This window comes from Triticum dicoccoides, chromosome 4A, assembly GCF_002162155.2.
Source record: "Triticum dicoccoides isolate Atlit2015 ecotype Zavitan chromosome 4A, WEW_v2.0, whole genome shotgun sequence".
Taxonomy (NCBI): Eukaryota; Viridiplantae; Streptophyta; class Magnoliopsida; order Poales; family Poaceae; genus Triticum; species Triticum dicoccoides.
Genome location: NC_041386.1, coordinates 698880250 through 698896749, shown reverse-complemented (window position 1 = coordinate 698896749; position 16500 = coordinate 698880250). Strand labels below are relative to the sequence as shown.

The 16500-nt window shown below is 39.8% G+C and overlaps 1 protein-coding gene across 1 annotated transcript in view; it reads right to left on the bottom strand.

The window, feature by feature from the left end:
• Positions 1 to 5566, bottom strand: part of LOC119284129 (F-box protein PP2-B10-like) — a 12203-nt gene extending 6637 nt beyond the window's left edge. The window contains exon 1 of the mRNA XM_037563386.1: positions 5467 to 5566. Within this exon, the coding sequence (XP_037419283.1) occupies positions 5467 to 5566 (100 nt within the window). The remainder of the gene's footprint in view (positions 1 to 5466) is intronic.
• Between the last annotated feature and the right edge of the window lie 10934 nt (positions 5567 to 16500).

The window sequence follows — 16500 nt, the reverse complement described above, 5'->3', positions numbered from 1 at the left end:
GAACTAGTTGAATTAATAGAACTAATTTATTTTTAGTAAGAAAATTTAGGTATATGAGATTATTTGAACTAGTTGAATTAATATAACTAGTTTATTTTTAGTAAGAAAATTTAGGTATATGAGATTATTTGAACTTGTTGAATTAATATAACTAGTTTATTTTTAGTAAGAAAATTTAGGTATATAAGATTATTTGAACTAGTTGAATTAATATAACTAGTTTATTTTTAGTAAGAAAATTTAGGTATATGAGATTATTTGAACTAGTTGAATTAATAGAACTAGTTTATTTTTAGTAAGAAAATTTAGGTATATGAGATTATTTGAACTAGTTGAATTAATAGAACTAGTTTATTTTTAGTAAATGCTTAGTTGAATTAGTTGAATTAATTGAATTAGTAAGTGTTTAATGTTTCGCCTATATGAACATATATAGGAAATGTCGTCTGACGACGGAAAATATTTCATTATGTGCGAATACTGTGAAGACCAGCTTGGCCTGTGCGACAGAAATTTCTTTGTTGATGATAGGCGATTCAACATCAAGCTGGATGAGACCTTCGAATTCGATACAGTAAGTTACAACGACAAGTATGTTTTCGTAATTAAGCATGACTTATATATGCTTCATTTGCGTGACTTATAATTTTTAATTTTCACTATTCTACTAGCGCATCCCCTGCGAAATTAGTAAACTGAGCATGGTTATACTTTCAACGTCAAAGTATACAATGCAAAGACGTACACCTATTTTGAATGCAAAACTTGGCAAGCACTATGGAAGGCTTATGCATTTGAACCTGATATGGTTATCACCTTTGATATTTGTTCGGAAGATGATATTGAAGGTAATAGAGACATATGGTTCGATGTGCAGACGCCTCCAATTCTACCATTATGTGAGTTCTTCTCAACTATATTTTTGTCTTTGATATTTCTTATTCAAAAATAATTGACAACTAATTTCTATTGACAGCTTATTTCCATTCAAGCAAACATGTCCGGCGCTTGGTAGACAGGACCTACTACTGTCCCGGAGCTGAACTAAACTGCGATGAGATAAGTCATTATGTTTCATGGCTTGAGGATCTTCATACTGTCAAGATAAATTTTCTTCCTGGACTTAGAAATGTTAGTACACAAAACGTGCGACCAATAGTGATCGTATTGAACTACGGTCATATCTATTTAGGAATGATGGTAAGATTTTTACTATTTGTCCTCAGTGCATCTTTTGCATACATAATTTTTTTGCTAAACTTTCATTGCTAAGTATATTAATTAATTAAGTACTATACGATGTTCTTCAACAGGGACTCCCGATGACAGTTGTGTCTCAGGGGATCGAGACTAAAGGTCGCATGTTAATTGTTAGCTTACGACCAAGATATCCTGCATTGCACGAGTGCATTCAGGATTTCTAGAAGCGATGAATGCTTAATAGTGAAAGATTGGAGGAAAATTGTTAACGATCGCAGAGAAGTACTAGGGGGTAGCAATGAGAAGCGCGACCCACGATTAGGAGACAGGTTCATCTGCATGCTCCAGTATGATGAATCAGGAGAGCTATACATGTTCTATGCTATTTTACCTGAGAGAGAGCAGCATGAGTGACTTAGCTAGTTCATGCTCTTAGTACTTGTCCTTTCATGTCCGTGTTCTTCGTTCTGAACTTAATCTCCAGGAGTGATTTGCTTTTGTGGTGTTATATATGAACGCTTATAATATCTTGACAATCATGTTGAACTCGATGATATTTTTGCTTCTGGTACAAGTGAATGTTTCTTCTTTAAGCTAGTGTTGGTGGTGATTAGATAGCGGTAATGACTATGATGATTAAATAGTGATAATGACGACTACGATGATTTTTAGCTAGCTAGCTAGAGTATATATGCCATATCCATATATATTATACTTGATCACGTAATTAGGTGATCAAGTATAATATGGATATGGATTTAACAACTCATTATAATGTAAAACAATCACTAAATTAAATTGAAAACACAAAATTAAAGGAAAAATAAATAAAAAAACCAAACATTTAGTACCGGTTGGTGTTACCAACCGGTACTAAAGCCCTACGCGCACCCGGGCCTGGCTCGTGCCACGTGTTTGCACTTTAGCGCCGGTTCGTGACGAACCGGTACTAAAGGGGCGGTGGGGGGGGGGGGCTTTAGTCCCCACTCTTTAGTGCTGGTTGGCGAACCGGCACTAAAGGCCGTCACGAACCGGCACTAAAGGCCGGTTCTACACTAGTGTGGGTTCCCTGAATACGATGGCAAAACAATGGGGGAAGAAGCTGAGCTGGCAATGCAGGAAGAAGCTGAAAAGAGGCACCAGATGAGCCCGCTGATGATCTTGATCGGGCCATTGCCGATGTAAAGAGAAACTGTGCAAGTGAAAAGGAGAGGCTGAAATTGCAGTGCATGTTAGAGGATCACTAGAAATTGTTGTACCCAAATTGCAGCTGACAAGAAAAAGCTGGGCACCACATTGGAATTGCTGCAATGGAAGGCAGAGAATGGTGTAATCTGTCAAGGGATTTGAAAAGTTGTTGATAATGGTAAAGAAGATGCTTCCAAAGGACAATGAATTGCCCGACAATACGTACGAAGCAAAGAAGGTTGCCTGCCCTCTATGATTAGAGCTGCAGAAGATACATGCATGCCCTAATGACTGCAACCTCTACCACAGTGAGTACAAGGATTTGAATGGATGCCCAGTATGTTGTGCAATGTGCTATAAGATCAGCCGCATTGACCTTGGTGATGTTGAGGGCGAGCGCCCTAGGAAGAAGATTCCTGCCAAAGTGATGTGGTACGCTCCTATAATAGCACAGTTGAAACGTTAGTTCCAAAACAAAGAGCATGCCAGGTTGATGCGATGACACATAGAAGACCGTAAGAAAGATGGGAAGCTGAGAGTGCCCGCTGACGGGTCGCAGTGGAGAAAAATCATGAGAAAGTGGCTGGACTTTGCATGTGATGCAAGGAACATATGGTTTGGTCTAAGTGCAGATGACATTAATCCTTTTGAGGAGCAGAGCAGCAATTATAGCACCTAGCCTGTGACTCTATGTATGTATAACCTTCCTCCTTGGTTGTGCATGAAGCAGAAGTAAATTATGATGCCAGTGCTCATCGAAGGTCCTAAGCAACCCGGCAACGACATTGATGTGTACCTAAGGCCATTAGTTGAAGAACTCTTACAGCTGTGGAATGAAAAATGTGGATGTGCGTGGGATGAGCACTGACCTACATGCGTTGCTGTTTGTGACCATCAATGATTGGCCTGCTCTCAGTAACCTTTGAGGACAGACAAATAAGGGATACCGCGCCTGCATGGACTATTTGGATGATACCAACAATATATATTTGGATAATTGTAAGAAGAATGTGTACCTGGGGCACCGTCGATTTCTTTCGAGCAGGCATCTCGTAAGAAAGAAAGGTAAGCATTTCAAAGGTGAGGCAGATCACCGGAAGAAGCCTCGCCACCATACTGGTGATGATGTACTTGATATGGCCAAGGATTTTAAAGTAATCTTGGGAAAGGGTCCTGGTGGACACTCTGTTCCGAATGACGCTGACGGACGCGCACCCATGTGGAAGAACAAATCTATATTTTGGGACCTACCCTATTGGAAAGACCTAGAGGTCCGTTCTGCAATCAACGTGATGCACGTGACGACGAATCTTTATGTGAACCTGCTAGGGTTCTTGGGCGTGTATGGGAAGACAAAAGATACACTGGAGGCATGGGAGGACCAGCAACGTATGCACGGAAAATATGACATACATCAGGGTCGTGCCAGCTATGCTCTTACCAAAGAAGAGAAGGAAATCTTCTTTGAATGCCTGCTCAGTATGAAGGTCCCATCTGGCTTCTCATCGAATACAAAGGGAATAATAAATATGGCCGAGAAAAAGTTCCAGAACCTAATGTCTCATGACTGCCACGTGATTATGATGCAACTGCTTCCGGTTGCATTGAGGGGGCTTCTACTGGAAAAGTTCAATTAGCCATTGTGAAGCTAAGTGCATTCCTCAATGTAATCTCTTAGAAGGTAATCGATCCAGAAATTATACCAAAGCTAGAGAATGATTTGGCGCAATGTATTATCAGTTTCGAGTTGGTGTTCCACCATCCTTCTTCAATGTCATGACGCAAGTCCTAGTTCACCTAGTCGATGAGATTGCCATTCCGGGTCCTGTATTTCTACACAATATGTTCCCGTTTGAGATGTTCATGGGACTCTTAAAGAAACACTAGATCATGGATGGCGCACGTTGCTGCGCCCGTCTATTTGTACAACTAAATGATAAGATTTTTTGTAAATTTATTACCACATGAAACATATTGAATTGGCATAAATAGAACCATACATTAGTCCGTAATATGAGGAAATCTCATATACACACGTTAAAAGCAAGGTTCACATATGCAAATTGGATTGGTATAACATATACATTAGTCCATACAATAATTTTTATAGTAAATACAACTAATCATTACTACCAAAACATAATAAGCAATAAGCCGTACTCCTAGTATAATTTGGACCAATAAGTAGATTGTTTACATGGTGCATTACCATAATCTTCAAACATGTACTAAAGGGCCACCATATTCGAAAACAAAGAAGACTTAGGTGAGCCTGAAGCACCTGGATATTTCTCATGTAGTTCATCACATTCATGTGTCAGCACACCTAGCAAGTAACATCTTGTGTAAGACAAAAGACAAAGAGTATTAGAACCAAAGTGAACTGGAATAAATGCGAAGCTGTGTAATATGTCAGCACACCTAGCATGCAACCGGTGTGTCCTTGAGCTGCTCAAGTTAGATATGATTACTTGGTTATGCATTAGTACTGAAATTAATTTCAACAAAGAGTCAATCAATTTTTTTTATTTAAATGAAACTTGAATCCTCTTCAACAACTTCATCTGGCAACCACCAAACTTTCTGCAATTCTGTTGAATAAGTTTGAGCAAAAGTGAACTGGAATAAATACGAAGATGTGTAATATGTCAGCACACCTAGCATGCAACCAGTGCGTCGTTGAGCTGCTCAAGTTAGATATAATTATTTGGTTATGCATTAGTACTGACATTAATTTTAGCAAAGAGTCAATCAATTTTTTTTATTGAAATGAAACATCAATCCTCTTCAACAACTTCGTACGGCAACAACCAAACTTTCTACAATTCTGTTCAATAAGTTTGAGCAATAAGAGTTTATAGCCTCATTGGCACCCTCGCTTGTTGTGTTACTTCTTTTCATCCGGTATGGAGCTATCTCAAGTTTGAACTATCACTGACAGTTGAACAACCAAAAACAATGTCCTAAATTAAACCAGGCTAGAGCTATTAGGATTGTTTTATCTCTAGCAATTGTATAATAATGCTTAGACATTCTAAATAAATAGACACTTAAACCCGTCTTAATTTTTTCGCATACCTCTGAAATGTTGTAAGCAACATGAGTATTTATGAGGGCCAGCAAAATCAAATGGAATGGACTTTCGTGTTCTTGAGGCCAGCTCATAATGTGCAGTCATGTTCGCCACACAGTTGCTGTGACATCACATGTTAAACATTATATACTGAGTCTGTACTCCAGTAATAGCAGAGACACTCATGAATCAGGGCAAGTTAGCAAATTTAGCAAATTTTTTTTGCAAAGATAGCAAATTTAGCAAAGTTATCAACTTTTCTTAGCAAATTAGGGTAGTAGGTGATTAGTAAATTTTTGTTTTTTGTTTTTTTAGCAAGTTAGCAAATTTTAAACAAACAGTAGCAAAGTTTTAAAAAATAGTAGCAAATTGGAGAACTACTCCTATTTTGAATGCTCAAATTGGAGAGCACTATTTTGAATACTATTTTGTTTTTGCAGCCAAATCTCCATGTCGTCGCCGCCATCATCCTCGTCACAGGCCCCCTCCGACCTCGAGGTGAGACTAGCCAAATCTCCATGTCAATATGAGTGCTATAAGATATTTTGAAATATTTTTGTTCATATTTTCAACCATTGAAATGCAATGATCATCAAGTTTGAATGCAATGACCATCAAGTTTGAATGCAAATAGGATATGTGCTTGCCCAAGTGGCCATGTTTGCAGGTAACACCTCCGAGTGGCCTATGTTTTGCCAGAGTGTTGATTAAGTTCCGTTCCAGCAAATTTCAGGCGCTCGATATGTCCTTTTTTAGTAAAGGTCATGCCGGATTTTTCTGTGAATTTTGGCATGACTTGTGCTAGAATATGTAGGAAATATCAAGTGGCCTGGATTTTCTAGAAAGATAATTAAACGACATTTCGGGTTGACTTTAAGTCTATCGAGGCTCCATACATGACAATCAAAAAATGAGTGAGGGAGAAAGTCTGCACCATATATGAGAGAGGAAGAAACCCGACTGTTGTCGTGGGGGTTGTTTCTCCTTCTTCTCCTTGTGCTATACCTTTGATAGGCACAAGGGGAAGGAGGAGTAACGACCATCACGGACGGTAGAAAAATCAGTGAGGGAGTGTGTCCACTATATATGAGAATAGAAGAATGCCAACTATTGTTGTGGGGGTCGCTTCTCCTTCGTTCCCGTGTGCTAGACATTTTGGTTTAATGCACTCAGGGATGGCGGGAGGAGCGACCATCACAAACGGTCGAATATATACACCACGTGAGCTGAGAGTTTTCAAAAAAAGACTCGATAGACGGATAGTCAACCAATGCTGAATAATAATGACCTAATTTAGTTTTTGTAGTATATATATTGAATTTTAGAAGTTTAATCTTTGAATTATGAACATAGGAAATGTCGTCGGACGAAAGTCTTGCGGAGTGCTCCTGGTGCGGCGACAACCAGGGTTTCTGCGACGGGCCTCACTTTGTAGAAGGTTGGCGCTTCAGCATTAAGCTCCAGGAGGCCTTTGATGTTGAAACGGTACGCTATGACGCAAAGTGTTTTTTTCGTAATTAAGCTCGACTTCTACTACTTCAACGTATAATTTTCGTCTTTTACAATTCGACTAGCTTATCCCATGCCATGCAAGACGCTATGTCTTGTAGAGGATGGATTTTGAAGATCACGAGAGTATGGAAACAAAGAAAATTCACGTAAGGACCCATAATGGTATGGATTTTGAGGTAAATCTATACAATTCTGAGAGCGTATCCTATTTTGGTTGCCCAGATTGGGAAGCACTTTGCAAGATATATGATTTTCATGAGGGTATGCTTGTCACCATGGATCTTGGTGATCCTGACATCAAGGAAGACAATTTGGACATTTGGGTCCTTGTTGATACGCTTCCAATTCTACCGCTATGTGAGTTTCTCAAACATAGTTATTAAGTAATTTATATTGTTTATTTCAAAATAGTTAAAAACTTATTTCCATTGATAGATTATTCTCATTCTTAAAAGAATGTGCGGAAGGTGGTCGACATAACCTACTACACCGATGGCTCTGAGTTAACTTATCAGGAGAAAAATCATCTGGTCGCATTTTGTACTGATCTTGAGAATTACAATATGTATTACCAAACTCCTCCACGTTATTGTCAATATGTGCCACTAGTGCACGTGTTGAACTATGCTAACATCCATGGATATGTCATGGTAAGATTGTTTAGTATTACGACATCTGTGCATCTTTTGCATAAATTCTTCTAAAACCGAACTACATTGCTAACTACGAAGTTATTACTATGTTTTTCAATAGATAATCCTGCAGGAGTGTGTGCCTCATCTGATGTTTCAGAAAGGTCGCCTTGATGTTTTGAATATATGGCTAGGTCATTCTACAAATCACTCCTGTTCATATAGGATTTCTAAAACCAATGAAGACATGACAATCAAAAATTGGAAAAAATGTATGGTCACTCGTAGGGAGCTACTTGGAAGCAACATTAGACGAAGGGCAAGAATTGGAGACAGGATAATTCCATTCTCCATAATGGAGAGTAAGGGCCTATCTTGTTTTATGCTATTTTACCTAAGAGAACCTAGTAGGTCCTAGCTAATACTCATGATCATGTGCTAAGAACAACTAAGTAGGATTGGTTAGATGACTATGATGATGATGTGGTATTGAGTAGAAGTTGTATGCTCGATGATGATGAGTAGGACTTGTTATTATGATACCAATGATGAGTTATTTATTATTATGATCGATGATGCATGATGCTAAGTTGTTATATGAGCATGATGAGTTATTATATATATATCAGTAGGTGAAATGAACATGGAATAGATTCAAGTGGAGGCAGCATGTGGTGCACATCGAAAGTACTACTAATACAAACTAGATCAAGTTTGGATTAGTAGTAGTTTCGACATGCACCACATGGTGCCTCCACTTGAATCTACTCCACGTTCATTTCACCCACTGTTATATAATAACTAATCATGGTCATAAAATCATATGATGAAAGTACTGTATATAAAACAACAACGAAAATAAGCTGTATTTTCAAAAATACAGGAAAAGCTAGCAGCATCGCTTTTCTATTATCTTTAGCGCTTTCCCAGAGAACACGCTATGGATAACTAGGTATAGCAGTAGCGCTGGCATTCCATCGCTATTGCTAACAATTAGCTGTCGCGCCTTAGTGGTAGCACTTGTACAAGCGCTACTGCTAGCTACAAAACAAGCGCTACTACTAGGGTTTTCCCTAGTAGTGACATGTCTACCAAGCCGAGAAAAAGAAAATATAAGGAAGCTAATACATCATATGATGAGCCAAAGCGCCACATAGTTCTTTCAGGGAAAAGAAACATCATGGTTGTGGAAGACAAGACAGACATGTCAGAAGATTATGAAAAGTTTCATGAAATTGCTCCCCTCACAGTGAATATTGACCTGAGCATCCAGTTAAATGATGAAGATTGTCCATGGTTAAGGTGCAAAGGGACACATGCGAAGAAAAAAATTTACACCCAAAGATCCCACTCTGGGATGTGACCGGCTTCACTGTCATCACTTTCTTCTCTTGTGAGTTTCCGGGCTTATATATCTGGAAAGTCCCACTTCGAACAAATCAGAGGGAATCTTTGCAACAGCTAGGGTACTTATGTGTGATTAATTTCTCATCAATTTTCAACCCTTTCCGACATCATTTGCTATTTTTCATGCATGTTCTGATTTTTTTGAGCTAAATGACCCTGAAATTGAAAAGGACTACAAATGAACTCTGAAAAGGGTGAAAGTTGGCATGGTATCATCATTTCACCGACATAGCATGTGCAAAAAAGTTGAGAGGGTTACGGCAAAAACTGGATGCACTGGGTGTACAAAATGGACAATCTCTTTCGAAGTATCAGGGTTTCGGACAAAAACTCGTCTGTTAGAAAGGCATTTCATTTTTTAAACTTATTTCAACTCCAGACTTTTTGTGCATTCAGTATATGTTCATTTTTAAACTTGTTGTTGGACCAATCTCTCTCAGAAGGAGAGGTCGATTACTTTTGTATATGTTCATGAGGATCTTCTGTACTTAATAGTTTCCTTCATTTGCTTATAGCTATATAGCGTGTCGACTCCTCTCTATACGTAGCGTTGACCAAGCACGGACATAAGAGAGGACACTTTTCTCTATTAGCTAGCTAACACAATATATGAAACCCCTAAATTAACCCTACAAAACCCCCCAACCCCCCCTCTTTCAAAAAAAAAACCCAGCAAGCATTTTGGTCTCGGTTGGTGGCACCAACCGGGACAAAAGGCCCCCCTGCCTGGGCAAGCGGCAGCGGCCACGTGGAGCCCCCATCTGTCCCAGTTCCTGGGCGAACCGGGACTAAAGGGGCAGGGCTTTAGTAACGACCCTTTAGTCCCGGTTCCAGAACCAGGACTAAAGGCCCTCACGAACCGATATGAATGGGCTTTTTTCTACTAGTGACCATTCAAAGCCACGTCATCAATTTTTAACCCTTTCTGACATCATTTGCTATTTTTCATGCATTTACCGATTTTTTGAGCTAAATGACCCTAAATTTGAAAATCATTACAGATGAACTCTGAAAAGGTTGAAAGTTGGCATGGTATCATCATTTCACCCAAATAGCATGTGCAAAAAAGTTGAGAGGGTTAAGGCAAAAACTGGATGCACTTTGTGTATAAAATGGATAATCTCTTTCGAAGTATCAGGGTTTCGGATGGAAACTCATCTGTTACAAAGGCCTAAGAATTACCAAATTGAATATAATGATAAAACAGATTAATATAAAACAACAGAAAAAAATCACTGAAAAATCTATTTTAAAGTAAAGTTATTCACAAACTAGTCATTCACACAAAATTCAAATAATTCAAATTAGTAAACTATTGGCACTAGCAGAAAGTTTATAATTTTTTTCACCTAAAGAAAAAAGATTCACAAAGAAACTCTAAATAAAGCAAAAAACAACTCAGAAACAAAAAAAGCAGAAAACAAAAAAAATGAAAAATAAATAAATTAATAAAGCCCGCCTACTAGGCCACCACGGCCTGCATACGACTAGAAACTTCATGCGCCACGGCTGTGGCAGCACGAGACCTTTAGTCGCGGTTGGTCGCTCCAACCGTGACTACAGGCCCCCCTTTAGTCCCGGTTGGAGCCACCAAGCCCGACTTAAGGCTGCGGTTTCCCGCCACTTGGGCTGGGCAAAACACCCCCTTTAGTCCCGGTTGGTGGTTCCAACCGGGACTAAAGGTGCCTCCTATATAAGCAGCACTTATGAAATTTTCGTTCCCCATTGTTCATCAACATAGAATAGACGCCGACAGGCTTCTGTTGTCGCCCGCGCCCCCGCCCATGCTGATCGACGCCGCCAGGCTGCCCCCAAGCCCGTCCTCATCGTCGCTGACGCTGCCGCGCCTCCTCTCCGATCCGACGGCGCAACCTCGGTCTCCTCCTAGACATCGCCCGCGGGCCTCGCCATTGCCGGCCGTCACCTAGACCTCGCCCGCGCTGTGAGCCCCTCTCCCCCCTCTCCTCCCTTCAATCAAAGCCACCGCGCCGACACAGGTGCACACACGCGCTCGCACACACACACAAAATTTGTTCATCTTTTTTGACATTTGAGGAATTTTGACTAGTTTTTTTATACATGTATGCATGAATGTTTGATGTTTTATTCTACATGTTTTAGTTGTTTTAGATGATTATTTAGTATATATGTATCTACAGAATTTTTTTCATATACATGTTGGTATATATTAGTATATATGTATGTATTGAAAAAAGTTGAGGAATTTTGACATTTGAGGAATTAATTAGTACTCCCTCCGTCCGGAAATACTTGTCGGAGGAATGGATGTATCTAGACGTATTTTAGTTTTGGATACATCCATTTTTATGCATTTCTCCAATGAGTATTTCGGGACGGAGGGAGTATATTAGTATATATGTATGTATATAAATTAATTAGTTTAGATGTTTTTAGATGATTATTTTTTCACTATATGTCTGTATGTTTTAGTTTGTTTTTCACTAGTTTTTTTATACAATGTATGTATGTATATATGTATATGTAGATGGACGGTGGAATTTGCATAGATTTTCTGTTTTTTAGTTTTTTATACTTATAGAAAAAGTTGCATAGGAAAAGGTTGCATAAAAAAAGTTGACCATGTATTGACAATCAAGCATGCTATACCTTTTAGTGTGGATTAATTTGCATATAGGTTTTTTATGTCATATATAGGTAGAATGGTCTTTTGAATAGAATAGTAAACTAGTAATCGTATAGGCTTTTTGAATATAGGTTCACAATATAAATTTTTATGTCATTATCACTTTGTCATTAAGGAATGATCTATACGATGATAAGATCCCCGAGTGCAATGACTGCAACGATGATGGGGGTATGTGCGACAGACATCAGGTAGATAACGGTACATGCTTCTCCCTCACGCTTAAGGAGGGCTTCGAAGGTTTTACGGTATTAACTTCAATGGCACGTGTTTCTAATTTTGAATTAAGCATGGATTAGGATTTTTGCTTTAACATGTAATTTCCAGTTTTTTTATAATTTGACTAGTGCGTACCCTGCTATGCAAGACAATATGTCCTTGAGAAGCCATCTTTCAAATTTGAGGTTAAGGTCATAAATGAAGTAGGTCCCACTCATTTTGGATGTTCAAATTGGGAAGGATTATGCAAGGCCTATGGAATCGAGGAGGATATGAAAATAACATTCGATCTTGGCAATCCGGAAGATGAAAACATTTGGCTAGATCCTAACTGTTGGGGAACGTAGTAATTTCAAAAATTTCGTACGCACATGCAAGATCATGGTGATGCATAGCAACGAGAGGGGAGAGTGTGTCCACGTACCCTCGTAGACCGAAAGCGGAAGCGTTATGACAACGCGGTTGATGCAGTCGTACGTCTTCACGATCCGACCGATCCAAGCACCGAACGTACGGCACCTCCGAGTTCAGCACACGTTCAGCTCGATGACGATCCCCGGGCTCCGATCCAGCAAAGCTTCGGGGATGAGTTCCGTCAGCACGACGGCGTGGTGACGATGATGATGTTCTACCGGCGCAGGGCTTCGCCTAAACTCCACGACAATATGACCGAGGTGGAATATGGTGGAGGGGGGCACCGCACACGGCTAAGGAACGATCCGTAGATCAACTTGTGTGTCATGGGGTGCCCCCCTACCCCCGTATATAAAGGAGCAAGGGGAGGAGGGCCGGCCAAGGAGGAGGAGGCGCGCCCAAGGGGGGAGTCCTAGTCCCATCGGGAGTAGGACTCCTCCTTTCCTAGTAGGAGTAGGAGAGAAGGAAGGGGAAGAGAGAAGGGAAGGAAGGAGGGGGTGCGGCCCCTCCCCCTAGTCCAATTCGGACTAGGCCTTGGGGGGGCGCGCGGCCTGCCCTAGGCAGCCCCTCTCTCTTTCCCGTATGGCCCAATAAGGCCCAATACTTCTCCCCGGCGAATTCCCGTAACTCTCCGGTACTCCGATAAATACCCGAATCACTCGCAACCTTTCCGAAGTCCGAATATAGTCGTCCAATATATCGATCTTTACGTCTCGACCATTTCGAGACTCCTCGTCATGTCCCCGATCTCATCCGGGACTCCGAACTCCTTCGGTACATCAAAACTCATAAACTCATAATATAACTGTCATCGAAACCTTAAGCGTGCGGACCCTACGGGTTCGAGAACTATGTAGACATGACCGAGAACCGTTTCCGGTCAATAACCAATAGCGGAACCTGGATGCTCATATTGGCTCCTACATATTCTACGAAGATCTTTATCGGTCAAACCGCATAACAACATACGTTGTTCCCTTTGTCATCGGTATGTTACTTGCCCGAGATTCGATCGTCGGTATGCAATACCTAGTTCAATCTCGTTACCGGCAAGTCTCTTTACTCGTTACGTAATGCATCATTCCGTAACTAACTCATTAGCTACATTGCTTGCAAGGCTTATAGTGATGTGCATTACCGAGAGGGCCCAGCGATACCTCTCCGACAATCGGAGTGACAAAACCTAATCTCGAAATACGCCAACCCAACATGTACCTTTGGAGACACCTGTAGTACTCCTTTATAATCACCCAGTTATGTTGTGACGTTTGGTAGCACCCAAAGTGTTCCTCCGGTAAACGGGAGTTGCATAATCTCATAGTTACAGGAACATGTATAAGTCATGAAGAAAGCAATAGCAATATACTAAACGATCAAGTGATAAGCTAACGGAATGGGTCAAGTCAATCACATCATTCTCCTAATGATGTGATCCCGTTAATCAAATGACAACTCTTTTGTCCATGGCTAGGAAACTTAACCATCTTTGATTCACGAGCTAGTCAAGTAGAGGCATACTAGTGACACTATGTTTGTCTATGTATTCACACATGTATTATGTTTCCGGTTAATACAATTTTAGCATGAATAATAAACATTTATCATGAAATAAGGAAATAAATAATAACTTTATTATTGCCTCTAGGGCATATTTCCTTCAGTCTCCCACTTGCACTAGAGTCAATAATCTAGTTCACATCGCCATGTGATTTAACATCAATATTCATATCTTTATATGATTAACACCCATAGTTCACATCGTTATGTGACCAACACCCAAAGGGTTTACTAGAGTCAATAATCTAGTTCACATCGCTATGTGATTAACACCCAAAGAGTAGTAAGGTGTGATCATGTTTTGCTCGTGAGAGAAGCTTAGTCAAGGGGTCTGCCACATTCAGAGCCGTATGTATTTTGCAAATATTCTATGTCTACAATGGTCTGCACTGAGCTACTCTGGCTAATTGCTCCCACTTTCAATATGTATCCAGATTGAGACTTAGAGTCATCTGGATCGGTGTAAAAGCTTGCACCTATGTAACTCTTTACGACGGGCTCTTTTATCACCTCCATAATCGAGAAATATTTCCTTAGTCCTCACTAAGAATATTCTTGACCAATGTCCAGTGATCTACTCTTAGATCACTATTGTACTCCCTTGCCAAATTCAGATCAAGGTATACAATAGGTCTGGTACATAGCATAGCATACTTTATAGAACCTATAACTGAGGCATAGGGAATGACTTTCATTCTCTTTTCTATATTCTGCCGTGGTCGGGAATTTGAGTCTTACTCAATTTAACACCTTTGCAACACAGGCAAGAACTCTTTCTTTGACTATTCCATTTTTGAATTACTTCAAAAACTTGACAAGGTATGCACTTATTGAAAAACTTATCAAGCGTCTTGATCTATCTCAATAGATCTTGATGCTCAATATGTAAGTAGCTTTACTGAGGTCTTTCTTTTAAAAAACTCCTTTCAAATACTACTTTATGCTTTGCAGAATAATTCTACATTATTTCCGATCAACAATATGTCATTCACATATACTTATCAGAAATGTTGTAGTGCTCCCACTCACTTTCTTGTAAATACAGGCTTCACCGCAAGTCTGTATAAAACTATATGCTTTGATCAACTCATCAAAGCGTATATTCCAACTCCGAGATGCTTGCACCAGTCCATAGATGGATTGCTGGAGCTTGCACATTTTGTTAACACCTTTAGGATCGACAAAACCTTCTGGTTGCATCATATACAACACTTCTTTAATAATTCAATTAAGGAATGTAGTTTTGTTTATCCATTTGCCAGATTTCATAAAATGCGGCAATTGTTAACATGATTCGGACAAACTTAAGCATAGATACGAGTGACAAACTCTCATCGTAGTCAACACCTTGAACTTGTCGAAAACCTTTTGCGACAATTCTAGCTTTGTAGATAGTAACACTACTATCAGCGTCCGTCTTTCTCTTGAAGATCCATTTATTCTCAATTGCTTGCCGATCATCGGGCAGGTCAACCAAAGTCCAAACTTTGTTCTCATACATGGATCATATCTTAGATTTCATGGCCTCAAACCATTTCGCGGAATCTGGGCTCATCATCGCTTCCTCATAGTTCGCAAGTTCGTCATGGTCTAGTAACATGACTTTCAGAACAGGACTACCGTACCACTCTGGTGCGGATCTCACTCTGGTTTACCAACGAGATTCGGTAGTAACTTGATCTGAAGTTTCATGATCATCATCATTAGCTTCCTCACTAATTGGTGTAGTAGTCACAGGAACAGATTTCTGTGATGAACTACTTTCCAATAAGGGAGAAGGTACAATTACCTCATCAAGTTCTACTTTCCTCCCACTCACTTCTTTCGAGAGAAACTCCTTCTCTGGAAAGGATCTACTCTCAGCAACGAATATCTTGCCTTCAGATCTGTGATAGAAGGTGTACCCAACATTTTCTTTTGGGTATCCTATGAAGACGCACTTCTCCGATTTGGGTTTGAGCTTATCAGGATGAAACTTTTTATAAGCATCGCAACCCCAAACATTAAGAAACAACAACTTTGGTTTTTTGCCAAACCACAGTTCATACAGTGTCGTCTCAACGGATTTAGATGGTGCCTTTTTTCGTGAATGCAGCTGTCTCTAATGCATAATCCCAAAATAATATTGGTAAATCGGTAAGAAACATCTTAGATTGTACTATATCAAATAAAGTACGGTTATGACGTTCGGACACACCATTATGCCGTGGTGTTCCAGGTGGCATGAGTTTGTGAAACTATTCCACATTGTTTTAATTGAAGACCAAACTCGTAACTCAAATATTCTCCTCCACGATCATATCGTAGAAACTTTTATTTTCTTGTTACGATGATTCTCCACTTCACTCTGAAATTCTTTGAACTTCTCAAATGTTTCAGACTTGTGTTTCATTAAGTAGATATACTCATATATGCTCAAATCATCTTGTGAAGGTCAGAAAATAATGATACTCGCCACGAACATAAATACTCATTGGATTGCATACATCGATATGTATTATTTCCAATAAATCAGTAGCTCGTTCCATTGTTCCGGAGAACGGAGTTTTAGTCATCTTGCCCAAAAGCCACGGTTCGCAAGCATCAAATGATTCATAACCAAGTGATTCCGAAAATCCATCTTTATGGAGTTT